The 13,883-nt window shown below is 48.0% G+C and overlaps 1 protein-coding gene across 2 annotated transcripts in view; it reads right to left on the bottom strand.

Annotated features, from left to right (window-relative positions):
• Positions 1–8,112: 8,112 nt before the first annotated feature.
• LOC135540232 (E3 ubiquitin-protein ligase PDZRN3-B-like) overlaps positions 8,113–13,883 on the bottom strand; it is a 144,249-nt gene continuing 138,478 nt past the window's right edge. For both annotated transcript variants that reach the window (XM_064966741.1, XM_064966742.1), the window contains 5 exons: positions 13,532–13,630; positions 13,159–13,221; positions 12,950–13,051; positions 12,697–12,813; positions 8,113–12,388 (listed from right to left, as the gene is read on the bottom strand). In XM_064966741.1, coding sequence (XP_064822813.1) covers positions 10,838–12,388; positions 12,697–12,813; positions 12,950–13,051; positions 13,159–13,221; positions 13,532–13,630 — 1,932 coding nt within the window. In that variant the 3' untranslated portion in view covers positions 8,113–10,837. The remainder of the gene's footprint in view (positions 12,389–12,696; positions 12,814–12,949; positions 13,052–13,158; positions 13,222–13,531; positions 13,631–13,883) is intronic.

A 13,883-nucleotide genomic window follows, 5' to 3' on the forward strand; every position in this document is an offset into this window, starting at 1 on the left:
CAACACCTGCATAGGATTGGTACATCCGAACATCACACCTGCAGGACAGGCACAGGTCGCCTATGGGCACAAACCCACCTGGACCAGACAGGACTGGCAAAAAGTGCTCTTCACTGACAAGTTGCAGTTTTGTCTCACCAGGGGGGATAGTCGGATTCGCGTTTATCGTCGAAGAAATGAGTGTTACACTGAGGCCTGTACTCTGGAGTGGGATCGATTTGGAGGTGGAGGGTCCGTCATGGTCTGGGGCGGTGTGTCACAGCATCATCGGACTGAGCTTGTTGTCATTGCAGGCAATCTCAACGCTGTGCGTTACAGGGAAGACATCCTCCTCCCTCATGTGGTACCCTTCCTACAGGCTCATCCAGACATGACCGTCCAGCATGACAATGCCACCAGCCATACTGCTCATTCTCTGCATGATTTCCTGCAAGACAGGAATGTCAGTGTCATGGCCAGCGAAGAGCCCGGATCTCAATCCCATTGAGCACGTCTGGGACCTGTTGGATCGGAGGGTGAGGGCTAGGGACATTCCCCCCAGAAATGTCCAGGAACTTACAGGTGCCTTGGTGGAAGAGTGGGGTTACATCTCGAATCAAGAACTGGCAAGTCTGGTGCAGTCCATGAGGAGGAGATGCACTGCAGTACTTAATGCAGCTGGTGGCCACACCAGATACTGACTGTTACTTTGATTTTGATCCCCCCCCCATGTTCAGCAACACATTATTCCATTTCTGTTAGTCACATGTCTATGGAACTTGTTCAGTTTATGTCTCAGTTGTTGAATCTTGTTATATTCACACAAATATTTACACGTTACACGTTACACGTTACACACACACACACACACACACACACACACACACACACACACACACACTGTACTGTATTACTCCCATATAACCTCGTTATTGTTTTTATTGTGTTACAATTTCCATTTTTATTAATAAAATATGTCTAATTTAGACTGTTCGGATAAATAGAGGGATATCAAACTCAATATAAAACCACATAACAAAACACGCCCATCCTTTAGTTAGTAGTAAGGAATTGAGAAAATGGCCAGAGCATTTTCATAGTCTTATATCCACCTGCAGTAAGTAAATAAATAGTCAGACCAAAATGGCCACCAGAAACTCCAGTATGTATACTCTGGTCTAACTGCCGTTGGTTCAGTAAGACTATTCCTCTCACCCTGAAGAATTTAAACAGCAGCCTCAGCAGCACCACCAGCCAGCCAGGCAATAGAGCACCAGCCTTATCACTTAATGGATGATTACATTGGAATGTCAGCCTTTCTCTTCGCTGCCATTTAAACGGAACAGAGCAAGCAGTTCTCCAGCTCAAACAGAGGAGGACAACCAACGAATGAATAACGGAACACTTTTCATTCTGAAAAAAAAACATAAAAACACAGTGGCAACAAAGCCAAGTGTGTGATGGAATAATCTCCCTGCATCAAGAGGGGGCGGCCCAGAATTGATTGTAAGAGCTTTTTGTTTGCCTTGCGTGCCAAATTGTTATCTCCCATTAAAGGAGTGTGTACACAGCCTTGTACCCAGACATAAATCATAGAGCTTGGGCTCTGTGAGGCTTAAGGAGGAGCAATCCATTACATTCCAGTAGACATAGAGGAAGTACCTGAGCCTGCTCCCTGGGCTACTCTTATCTTCATAATCATCCCCCTTAAGTGATGCAGTCTGGGACATAGACACCAACCCGTGGCGCACTGAGATGCACTCAAACATCCAAGACAGTGTGACAATAAGGCTCATGGAGACATGGATGGACAAGTACACAGAGTCAGATCAGTGTCCACAGGCATGCCTTTGGTGTCTGTATCAACATAGATTAAGATACTGGAGAAAAATTCTATCACTGGTCTGTGATGGTCAAAGGTATTTTACAGACCAAATAATCTCTGATAGACAGATGTATTATTGTAAAGTTGTATATCATCCATGCACTGACACATTTCATACGCCTCTGTTCTGTTTTCTAATTGGCAGTGGTAACTCAAGAGACTGTTAACTTCTCTGGGAGTTGGGTTATTTCTGTGAGGATTGTGTGTGAGAAGTGTGGGGGAGATGGTCTTATCGATCTGGCTATCCGTCTCGACAACTTGCTGGCTGCTCGCGGGCGTTCGGATCAGGTCCTGTCGTTTCCTATCCCCAGCCCCCAGATCCTATCCCTATGGATTTGGGAGGTACAGCGTCAAGGAGGACTGGAGGAGGAGTATTCTCCTGCACCAGTTGTGGTCGACGAGGGCACACGTCCGACCGGTGCTGGAGAAACTCGTCAGGGAGTCGGGAGGACAGGCAGAACACTGCTCGATCACCCCAGGTGAGTAAGCACCAAACTCATTCAGAGCATCCTGTCGGTCATGTGTTTGTATTGATTTCTTTCCCGGGTTTTTCCCCATTTCTACAGCATAAGGCGCTAGTTGATTCAGGCGCAGCTGGGAATTTTATGGATCGTGGGCTTGCGTTGAGGCTAGGGATTCCCCTGGTGTCGTTAGATCGACCTTTCCCCGTGCACTCCTTAGATAGCCGACCATTAGGGTCAGGAGTAATTAGGGAGGCTACGGTGCTGCTGGACATGGTAACGCAGGGTGATCATAAGGAGCAGATTAGCCTGTTCCTTATAGATTCACCTGCGTTTCCAGTGGTGTTGGGGGTTCCCTGGTTAGCTCAACACAACCCAGTGATTTTCTGGCGAGAGGGGGCTCTTAAGGGGTGGTCAGAGGAGTGTTCAGGTAGGTGCATAGGAGTTGCCGTTGGTGCGACCTCGGTGGAGAGTCCAGACCAAGTTTCCACCGTGCGCATTCCCTCTGAGTATGCCAATTTGGCTATCGTTTTCAGTAAAGGGAGGGCGACCCAATTACCACCTCATCGACAAGAGGACAGTGCAGAGTCTGAGAGGGAGATACTGGTGGCCCACACTGGCTAAAGACGTGAGATTTTATGTCTCCTCCTGCTCAGTGTGTGCTCAGAGCAAGGCTCCTCGGCACCTGCCTAGAGGTAAATTACAACCTCTCCCCGTTCCACAACGGCCGTGGACACATTTATCGGTGGATTTTCTTACCGACCTTCCCCCGTCCCAGGGAAGTACTACGATCCTGGTCGTTGTGGATCGGTTTTCTAAGTCCTGTCGTCTCATTCTGTTGCCCGGTCTTCCTACGGCCCTGCAGACAGCTGAGGCTTTGTTTACCCATGTCTTCCGGCACTATGGGGTGCCTGAGGATATCGTTTCTGATCGGGGTCCCCAATTTACGTCCAGAGTGTGGAGGGCATTTATGGAGAGACTGGGGGTCTCGGTTAGCTTAACCTCAGGTTTTCACCCCGAGAGTAATGGGCAGGTGGAGCGCGTTAATCAGGACGTAGGCAGGTTTCTGCGGTCCTATTGTCGGGACCGGCCTGGTGAGTGGGCAAGGTATGTTCCATGGGCCGAATAGCCCAGAACTCCTTACGCCACTCCTCTACTAACTTGTCTCCTTTTGAGTGTGTGTTAGGTTACCAGCCGGTCCTGGCTCCATGGCATCAGAGTCAGACCGAGGCTCCTGCGGTGGAGGAATGGGTACAGCGCTCCAAGGACACCTGGAAAGCCGTTCAGGACTCATTACGGTTAGCGGGAGAGCGGCAGAAGAGGAGCGCTGACCAGCACCGCAGTGAGACCCCCGTGTTTGCACCAGGTGACAGGGTCTGGCTCTCGACCCAAAACCTGTCTCTCCGCCTGCCCTGTCGGAAGCTGGGGCCGCAGTGTGTAGGGCCGTTTAAAGTCCTGAGGAGAATAAACGAGGTGTGTTATAGGTTACAACTTCCTAGGTATTATCGTATTAACCCCTCGTTTCATGTGTCTCTCCTTAGGCCGGTGGTGGCTGGTCCCCTGCAAGAAGGTGAGGTGCCTGAGGTCCCTCCGCCCCCTCTAGACATCGAGGGGTCCCCGGCTTATACTGTTCGACGCATTCTAGATTCGAGACGCCGGGTGGGGGGCCTACAGTACCTCGTGGATTGGGAGGGGTACGGTCCGGAGGAGAGATGCTGGGTTCCGGTGAGGGATATTTTGGATCCTTCCCTCTTGAGAGATTTCCACCACCTCCACCCGGATCGCCCAGCACCTCGTCCTCCGGGTCGTCCTCGGGACGGTGGCGGGAGCGCTGCGGGAGCCGCGCGTCAAGGGGGGGTACTGTCACGACTTCCGCCGAAGTTGGCTCTCCTGCCCATTCGGGTGGTGCTCGGCGGTCGTCGTCACCGTCCTATTAGCCACTACTGATCCTTTTTTCGTGTATCTGTTGGTTTTGTCTAATTGGTTTCACCTGTGTGTTGTTTAGTTAATTAGTATCTGTATTTATGTAGGTTGTCCCGCCCTTGTGTTTTGTGCGGGATTGTTATTTTTGTCATTTTGTTTTGTCTGTCGGTGTTTGCTGTTTTTTCTCCCGGTTATTGCCTTTTCCCTGTTTTGCTGTTTTTTCACCCTGTCTTTCTTTTGGGTTGACTGTTGTTTTGTTCACCGGAGAATAAACTTGATTATTCGCATTTCTGCTCTCTGCGCCTGATTCCACCCACCTTGACCAGACGTGACACCTAGTGGTTAGAGCATTAGGCCAGTAACCGAATGTTTGCTACATTGAATCCCCAAGCTGTCAAGGTAAAAATCTGTCATTCGGCCCCTGAACATGGCAGTTAACCCACTGTTCTTAGGCCGTCATTGTACATAAGAATTTGTTCTTAACTGACTTGCCTAGTCAAATAAAGGTAAAAAAGATAAATAAACAAATTGAGACCCTAGTCAGTATCCTTCCTCCTCTGTTCAAACAAATGGCCCTCATCTGTCTGGGATGGTGAGGGAGTTTAGCCTTATTATGGACCTCAGCTGAGACCCTAGTCAGTATCCTTCCTCCTCTGTTCAAACAAATGGCCCTCATCTGTCTGGGATGGTGAGGGAGTTTAGCCTTATTATGGACCTCAGCTGAGACCCTAGTCAGTATCCTTCCTCCTCTGTTCAAACAAATGGCCCTCATCTGTCTGGGATGGTGAGGGAGTTTAGCCTTATTATGGACCTCAGCTGTCTGGGATGGTGAGGGAGTTCAGCCTTATTATGGACCTCAGCTGTCTGGGATGGTGAGGGAGTTTAGCCTTATTATGGACCTCAGCTGTCTGGGATGGTGAGGGAGTTTGGCCTTATTATGGACCTCATCTGTCTGGGATGGTGAGGGAGTTTAGCCTTATTATGGACCTCAGCTGTCTGGGATGGTGAGGGAGTTTAGCCTTATTATGGACCTCAGCTGTCTGGGATGGTGAGGGAGTTTAGCCTTATTATGGACCTCAGCTGTCTGGGATGGTGAGGGAGTTTAGCCTTATTATGGACCTCAGCTGTCTGGGATGGTGAGGGAGTTTAGCCTTATTATGGACCTCATCTGTCTGGGATGGTGAGGGAGTTTAGCCTTATTATGGACCTCAGCTGTCTGGGATGGTGAGGGAGTTTAGCCTTATTATGGACCTCAGCTGTCTGGGATGGTGAGGGAGTTTAGCCTTATTATGGACCTCAGCTGTCTGGGATGGTGAGGGAGTTTAGCCTTATTATGGACCTCAGCTGTCTGGGATGGTGAGGGAGTTTAGCCTTATTATGGACCTCATCTGTCTGGGATGGTGAGGGAGTTTAGCCTTATTATGGACCTCATCTGTCTGGGATGGTGAGGGAGTTTAGCCTTATTATGGACCTCAGCTGTCTGGGATGGTGAGGGAGTTTAGCCTTATTATGGACCTCAGCTGTCTGGGATGGTGAGGGAGTTTAGCCTTATTATGGACCTCAGCTGTCTGGGATGGTGAGGGAGTTTAGCCTTATTATGGACCTCAGCTGTCTGGGATGGTGAGGGAGTTTAGCCTTATTATGGACCTCAGCTGTCTGGGATGGTGAGGGAGTTTAGCCTTATTATGGACCTCAGCTGTCTGGGATGGTGAGGGAGTTTAGCCTTATTATGGACCTCATCTGTCTGGGATGGTGAGGGAGTTTAGCCTTATTATGGACCTCATCTGTCTGGGATGGTGAGGGAGTTTAGCCTTATTATGGACCTCAGCTGTCTGGGATGGTGAGGGAGTTTAGCCTTATTATGGACCTCAGCTGTCTGGGATGGTGAGGGAGTTTAGCCTTATTATGGACCTCATCTGTCTGGGATGGTGAGGGAGTTTAGCCTTATTATGGACCTCATCTGTCTGGGATGGTGAGGGAGTTTAGCCTTATTATGGACCTCAGCTGTCTGGGATGGTGAGGGAGTTTAGCCTTATTATGGACCTCAGCTGTCTGGGATGGTGAGGGAGTTTAGCCTTATTATGGACCTCAGCTGTCTGGGATGGTGAGGGAGTTTAGCCTTATTATGGCCCTCATCTGTCTGGGATGGTGAGGGAGTTTAGCCTTATTATGGACCTCATCTGTCTGGGATGGTGAGGGAGTTTAGCCTTATTATGGACCTCAGCTGTCTGGGATGGTGAGGGAGTTTAGCCTTATTATGGACCTCATCTGTCTGGGATGGTGAGGGAGTTTAGCCTTATTATGGACCTCATCTGTCTGGGATGGTGAGGGAGTTTAGCCTTATTATGGACCTCATCTGTCTGGGATGGTGAGGGAGTTTAGCCTTATTATGGACCTCATCTGTCTGGGATGGTGAGGGAGTTTAGCCTTATTATGGACCTCAGCTGCGATTATAGTCAGTGGCTGAAAAGAACAATGCCATGAATTGTCAGGCTATTGTATGTTTGCTAATACTCCATAAAATCTTTCATTTTGTATTGAAATCCTGAATTTTGAATGTAGGTACTATTTCCCATAGCACATTAGAAATTTACTAAGGCATCTTCAAAGCAGATACAGTAGGCTGATGCTGTATAAGAGTTGCTCTCTCCTTTACTCACCTGCCATCTACCCACACTGACTCAGTAGGTCAATTAAAAACCCCACACCAGTGTTTGAACGCTCATCAAATATAAAACAATAATTTATTATTTCTCTCATTTGACAAGACATCAAATTGGGTGGCTAAGTAAGGATTTGTTAAGCTGTGTCATTTGGAGTCCTACGAAGGTAAGGCGACTACAAGGTGCTTCAACAATAACAGAAAGATTTTGATTTAAAAAAATGCGTGACAGTTTACCTCTATCCTGATACATACACAATATCACTTCTTGAAGGTAGAATATGTAACAAATGATACCCACTCGTTGTATAACTTTTTTTAAACAGCACCCATCGAGATCTTCAATAACTAAAAAGTGTTTTGTTTATAAAAAAGAAAACTGAGGTTGAGTTACATTTACAAAAGTATTTTGCGGATTATGTGCTGACCTTGAAGCTAAATATTTATGTATTTCTTTCAATAAGCAAAAGTTATGTACACTACATTCCCAAAAGTATGTGGACACCTGCTTGTCGAACATCTCATTCCAAAATCTTGGGCATTAATATGGAGTTGCTGCTATAACAGCCTCCACTCTTCTGGGAAGGTTTTCCACTAGATGTTGGAACATTGCTGCGGGGACTTGCTTCCATTCAGCCATAAGAGCATTAGTGAGGTGTTCCAATTCCTACTAAAGGTGTTCAATTTGGTTGAGGTCAGGGCTCTGTGCAGGTCAGTCAAGTTCTTCCACAGCGATCTCGACAAATCATTTCTTTATGGACCTCGCTTTGTGCACGGGGGCTTTGTCATGCTGAAACAGGAAAAGGCCTTTCCCAAACTGTTGCCACAAAGTTGGAAGCACAGAATCATCTAGAATGTCAAAATATGCTGTTAAGATTTCCCTTCACTGGAACTAAGTTGGGGAAGGCCTTTTTCACTGGAACTAAGTTCCGGTGAAGGGAAATCTTAACACAACAGCATATTTTTGACATTCTCGATGATTATGCGCTTCCAACTTTGTGGCAACAGTTTGGGGAAGGCCTTTTCCTGTTTCAGCATGACAATGCCCCCATGCACAAAGCGAGGTACATAAAGAAATGGTTTGTCGAGATTGGTGTGGAAGAACTTGACTGACCTGCACAGAGCCCTGACCTCAACCAAATCAAACACCTTTAGGAATAATGGTCTGGGGCTGTAGTTCAAAGCATGAAAAACAGCCCCAGACCATTATTCCTCCTCCACCAAACTTTACAGTTGGCACTATGCATTGGGGCAGGTAGCGTTCTCCTGGCATCCGACAAACCCAGATTTGTCCGTCGGACAGCCAGATGGTGAAGCATGATTCATCATTCCAGAGAACGTCTTTCCACTGCTCCAGATTCCAATGGCGATGAGTTTTACATCACTCCAGCAGACACTTATCATCGCACTCGGTGATCTTAGGCTTGTGTCCGGCTGCACGGCCATGGAAACCCATTTCATGAAGCTCCCGATGAACAGTTATTGTGCTGACGTTGCTTCCAGATGCAGTTTGGAATTTGGTAGTGAGTATTACAACCGTGGACAGATGATTTTTACTCGCTACACGCTTCAACACTCGGCGGTGCTGTTCCGTGAGCTTCTGTGGCCTTCCACTTCACGGCTGAGCCGTTGTTGCTCCTAGGTTTCCACTTCATTATCACAGCATTTACAGTTGACCGGGGCAGCTCTAGCAGAGCAGAAATTTGATAAACTGCCTTGATGTAAAGGTGGCATCCTATGACTGTGCCACGTTGAAAATCACTGAGCTCCTCAGTATGGGCCATTGTCCTGCCAATGTTTGTCTATAGAGATTGCATGGCTGTGTGCTCAATTTTATACACCTGTCAGCAACGGGTGTGGCTGATATAGCCGAATCCACTAATTTGAAAGGGTGTCCCCATACTTTTGCATAGACAGTGACTTCGGAAACTATTCAGATGCCTTGACCTTTTCCATATTTTGTTACGTTACAGCCTTATTCTAAAATGGATTAAAAAATATATAATCCTCAGTAATCTACATAGAATACCCCATAATGACAAAGCGAGAAAAAAACCATAAATACCTTATTTACGTAAGCATTCAGACACTTTGCTATACGTCTCAAAATTGAGCTCAGGTGTATCCTGTTTCCATTGACGTTTGTACAACTTGATTGAAGTATACCTGTGGTAAATTCAATTGAATTAACATGATTTGGAAAGGCACACACCTGGCTATATAAGGTCCCACAGTTCACAGTGCATGTCAGACAAAAACCAAACCACGAGGTCGAAGGAACTGTCCCTAGAGCTCCAAGACAGGATTGTGTTGAGGCACAGAGCTGGGGAAGGGTATCAAAACATTTCTGCAGCATTGAAGATCCCCAAGAAAACCGTGGCCTCCATAATTCTTAATTGGAAGAAATTTGGAATCACCAAGACTCTTCCTATAGCTGGCTGCCTGGCCAAATTGAGCAATCAGGGGAGAAGGGCCTTGGTCAGGGAGGTGACCAAGAACCCAATGGTCACTCTGACAGAGCTCCAGAGTTCCCCTGTGGAGATGGGAGAACCTTCCAGAAGGACAACCATATCTGCAGCACTCCACCAATCAGGCCTTGTTGGTAGAGTGGCCAGACGGAAGTCACTCCTCAGTAAAAGGCACATGACTGCCCGCTTAGAGTTTGCCAAAAGGCACATAAAGACTCTCAGACCACGAGAAACAAGATTCTCTGGTCTGATGAAACCAAGATTGAACTCTTTGGCCTGAATGCCAAGCATCACGCCTGGAGGAAACCTGGCACCATCTCTACGGTGAAGGATTGTGGTGGCAGCAGCATAGTGTGGGGATGTTTTTCAGGGACTGGGAGACTAGTCAGGATTGAGGCAAAGCTGAACAGAGCAAAGTACAGAGAGATCCCTGACGAAAATCTTCTCCAGAGCATTCAGGACCTTAGACTGGGGCGATGGTTCACCTTCGAACAGAACAATGACCCTTAGCACACAGTCAGGGAAATGCAGGAGTAACTTTGGGACAAGTCTCTGAATGTCCTTGAGTGGCCCAGTCAGAGCCCAGACTTGAACCCAAACGAACATCTCTGGAGAGACCTGAAAATAGCTGTGCAGCAACGGTCCCCATCCAACCTGACAGAACTTGAGAGGATTTGCAGAGAAGAATGGGAAGAACTCCCCAAATACAGGTGTGCTAAACTTGCAGCATCATATCCAAGAACACTCGAGGCTGTAATAGCTCCCAAAGGTGTTTCAACAAAGTACTGAGTAAAGGGTCTGAATACTTATGTAAATGTGATATCTGTTTTTTTTATTTTATAAATTAGCAAACATTTCTAAACACCTGTTTTTGCTGTGTCGTTATGGGGTGTAGATTGATGAGGGAAAAATGATTTAATACATTTTAGAATAAGGCTGTAACGTAACAAAATGTCAATGGGTCTGAATACTTTCTGAAGGCACTGTTTAGTGTATAACAGTAAAATACTGATAAGAGATACTTGTTAAAAATGTAATAAAACAAAAAAATGCGTAAATGTTGGCTGCTCTTTACTTATGACAAACGGTTTTGACACACAGAACAAAGGTAGAAACTCACTGGGCACACACTGGTTGTGTCAACGTTGTTTCCACATCATTTCAATGAAATTACATTGAGCCAAAATGCCCAGTTGGAAATGTGCCCAGAAGGAAAGTTATTGAAAGCATTTGAAAACAGTATTATCCTGTCAATAATCATCTTCAAAGTCCATCCATGGAACACTTTGTAAAGTATCTCTCAACCGCCCGCAGGGGCCAAAAGGTCCTTCAGAAAGGCTTTACCTGTTTAATATTTACAAAATGTTGCCACATTGAACGAGGCAGAAATCTGTACCCCAATCGGTAGTGTCCTATTTACAGTACATTACACCCAGGCCTGGCCTGTCCTGTCTGCCTCCTACACTGTGGTGACAGACAGGAGGGAGTTGTACACTCGCGTGCCGTCAGGCGACTTAGCACCGTGGGTCAAAAGTTCCTGGATAGTCATCCAATTGTCAAAGATTTTCTTGTTCCTCTTTTTCATCATCTTTTTGTGGCTCAGCTCAATGATATTGGGCTCCTTCTTGTCGTCATCCAGGCTGGCCTGTTCCTTCAGGCAGTCGGCGCGGCTCTGCTTCATGAACTCGCGGCGCTGTTTCTGCTCCTTGGCGCGCACCGCGTGCTGCTTCCTCTCCTCCTTGCTCCAGTACCGCCCGATCTTCAGCTCGCTGATGGCGTCGTCGTCTGTGGTCATGCCGCTGCGCTCCTCGCGGATACGCAGGGCGCGCTCCTTCAGCAGCTTGTCCCTGATGGGCCTCTTGGTAATGTAGCGTGTGCCATCGCTGCGGATCTTCACCTTCCACTCCTTCTTGGGCTCCAGCATGTCTCTGGGGGTCACAGGGTCACCGCGGCTGACCAGACTGACCAGGCTCATTTGGCTCTGGGCATACTCCACGGCAGACTTCTGCTGGATCAGCTGCATGTAGCTCTGGTAGTGCTGGGCATGGGCCGGGATGTGGGCGTGTTTGTACAGGGAGCGGGGCTGGGCCAGCTTGTGAGTAGACTCTCCCAGCTTACGCTCCTTCTCCTCCGCCTGCAGGTCACACTCAGACTCCTTAGAGGAGGAGGGCCTGATTCTGCTGGGACCATCGGCCTCATGGACAGGAGACAGCAGGGGCTTGAGGATCCTGTTGTTGAGCCCTGCGCTGCCGTAGGCCCCGGCCTCGCCCTGGTTCTCTTCCCCCCTTCGGAGGGAGTTGTCTGGGGACAGCTCCAGGGTGAGGGGGGTGCTGCGGCAGCTCTCTCCAGTGTTGTAGGCGCTGGAGCTGTCCTTGTCCGACTTCTCGGGCAGTTCGTTAATGTCAGAGAGCTCGTGGCGGCGCGCATCGATGCTGGTGTTGTAGTTGCGGAAGCCGCTGTTGTGCAGCATCCACGACTCGCGGTACTGCTCCCTTAGCTGCTGCATCTTGTGGGCCCGGACAATGTTGAGGCATTCAAGCTCAATGCTGTGCAGCTCCTCGTTCAGCAGCTCCAGCTCCTTGTCCACCCCCTCTTCGGCCCTTCCGGCCCTGGCACTCTGGCAGTACAGTCCATGGGGGCCCCCCACGCTCCTCACCTGGCACTTCAGCTCCAGGAGCTCTCGGAAGCGCTCACACTCATCGGCAGGGATACCCAGGAAGTCAGCATGGTCGTAGTCTGCAGAGATGAAGGACTCACTGCTAAAAGGCAGTTCAGTGCTGCCCAGGGTGTCCTGGCTGTAGGTCAGCTTCCTGCGGCTGCAGCTGCCCAGTGTGTTGGAGGCTGTAGTCTGGTCATCCCCCAGGTTCTCCTGCTCAGAGCTCTCGTCGTTGCGTGTGCTCTCGTCGGTGCGCGTGCTCTCGTCGGTGCGGCCAACCCCACTATCCTTCTCGTGGTGGTTGGACAACAGGGTGGCTGTGTCCGTTGTTCCACCATCCTCCTCATGCTTCTTCTGCAACACCAGACAATAGAATTAATAATTGAATCACCTTTTAACACACATTATTAGTTTTCTCTGTACTTATCATTGACTATGTGAACCTACCCACATCACTGCTACTACATTTCAGAATGTAGAGTACTGTGGGCCATTATGGCAACTGAGCATATGTTACCCTGTATGGAATTGGCTCATCTTCAGCAACATGCAGGTGAGCATATGTGAATCTATGATTGATCGAGCCATCTTGTTGACTCACGCTGTGTGTACTGTGTGTGTCTACAGTGCTGAGGGGCTCTATGCTGGCTGCTGTACCGTACCTGCTGCAGCATGCCGGCGGTGAACTGCATGGCCTGGTGGTGCTGCTGCTCCAGCATGTCCATGTGGAGGTCATCCAGGAAGTCATTCCTGTCGTCATCCATCCAACCCTCATCCAGCTAGGACACAGGGGACAGGAGGGAGAGGGAGGAGGATGTTAGTCTCTTCCAATTAAGGCTACAGTACAACTCAGGAAACTGAGTTTATACATGCCCAGTACTAGAGAGGGGTCTAGGAGGTGGGTGGTGAGATTACCTGGATCTCTGGTCTGGCTACCAGAAGGCACACATTCTGATTCTCCTCACTGGTCAACAAAGCCACAGCATCCTCTCGGTTCTGGATCTCAATTCCATTGATCTAAATGGAGAAGTAGAGGAATGGAATCAGAGCTGGGCTCCAAAATGGTCATGCACAATATATTATTATAAAGTTCCTTGTAAGTATTTGAGAATGTTCATCCTTACCTGGATAATTCTATCTCCCTCTCTGATCCTGCCATCCTTTGCAGCGATGCTGTTTGGGTCAATCTAAAGAAATAACGCAGAGCATGTTTTAATTTCAAGCAGACTTTCAGTCACAGAGGAAAGACACAGCATAAAGAAAATACAGTTCTTATCTGCAGGTTTTGATATTCTCAATTCAGAGGTGTACTGTCTGTTACTTTAGTGACCATAAGATGATACTTGAAGTTCTATCCAACCAGCACCCATTATTCCTGCTTCTTCTTTACATCCTAACCGTGACAACAGGGAGGGGGATCCAAGGGGAAAGGGCTTGTCTCTTTTCTTTCAAAAAATGATGTCTGTATCTGACCATGCCTGCAGATGTGCTACATACCTCACTGACATAGATCCCAGTCTCGTCCTCATCATCAGTCCTGTAGCAGACAGTCAAACCAAGCTTGTCCTGGATGTTGGTTCTGTACAAATCCACTTCCTGCAACAAGGCAAAAACAAAAACATTTAAATCACTGATCTCTCTCTCAATGTGTGGAGTGGATTTCCATGGTTGCAGTTGTTTTATTATACACCCAGCAGTATATTGAGTTCAACATAGGTCCATGAACACACAATGATCCATCCATCACAATAATGGCTCCTTCAAGACAATGCCCTGTATCTCTTGGAGACAGTGACAGGATGAACGATGATCCACTGGTTTGCAGCTGAGCAGTATCCCATGTCACTAG

The sequence above is a fragment of the Oncorhynchus masou genome, chromosome 5, assembly GCF_036934945.1.
Source record: "Oncorhynchus masou masou isolate Uvic2021 chromosome 5, UVic_Omas_1.1, whole genome shotgun sequence".
NCBI classification, from domain to species: domain Eukaryota; kingdom Metazoa; phylum Chordata; class Actinopteri; order Salmoniformes; family Salmonidae; genus Oncorhynchus; species Oncorhynchus masou.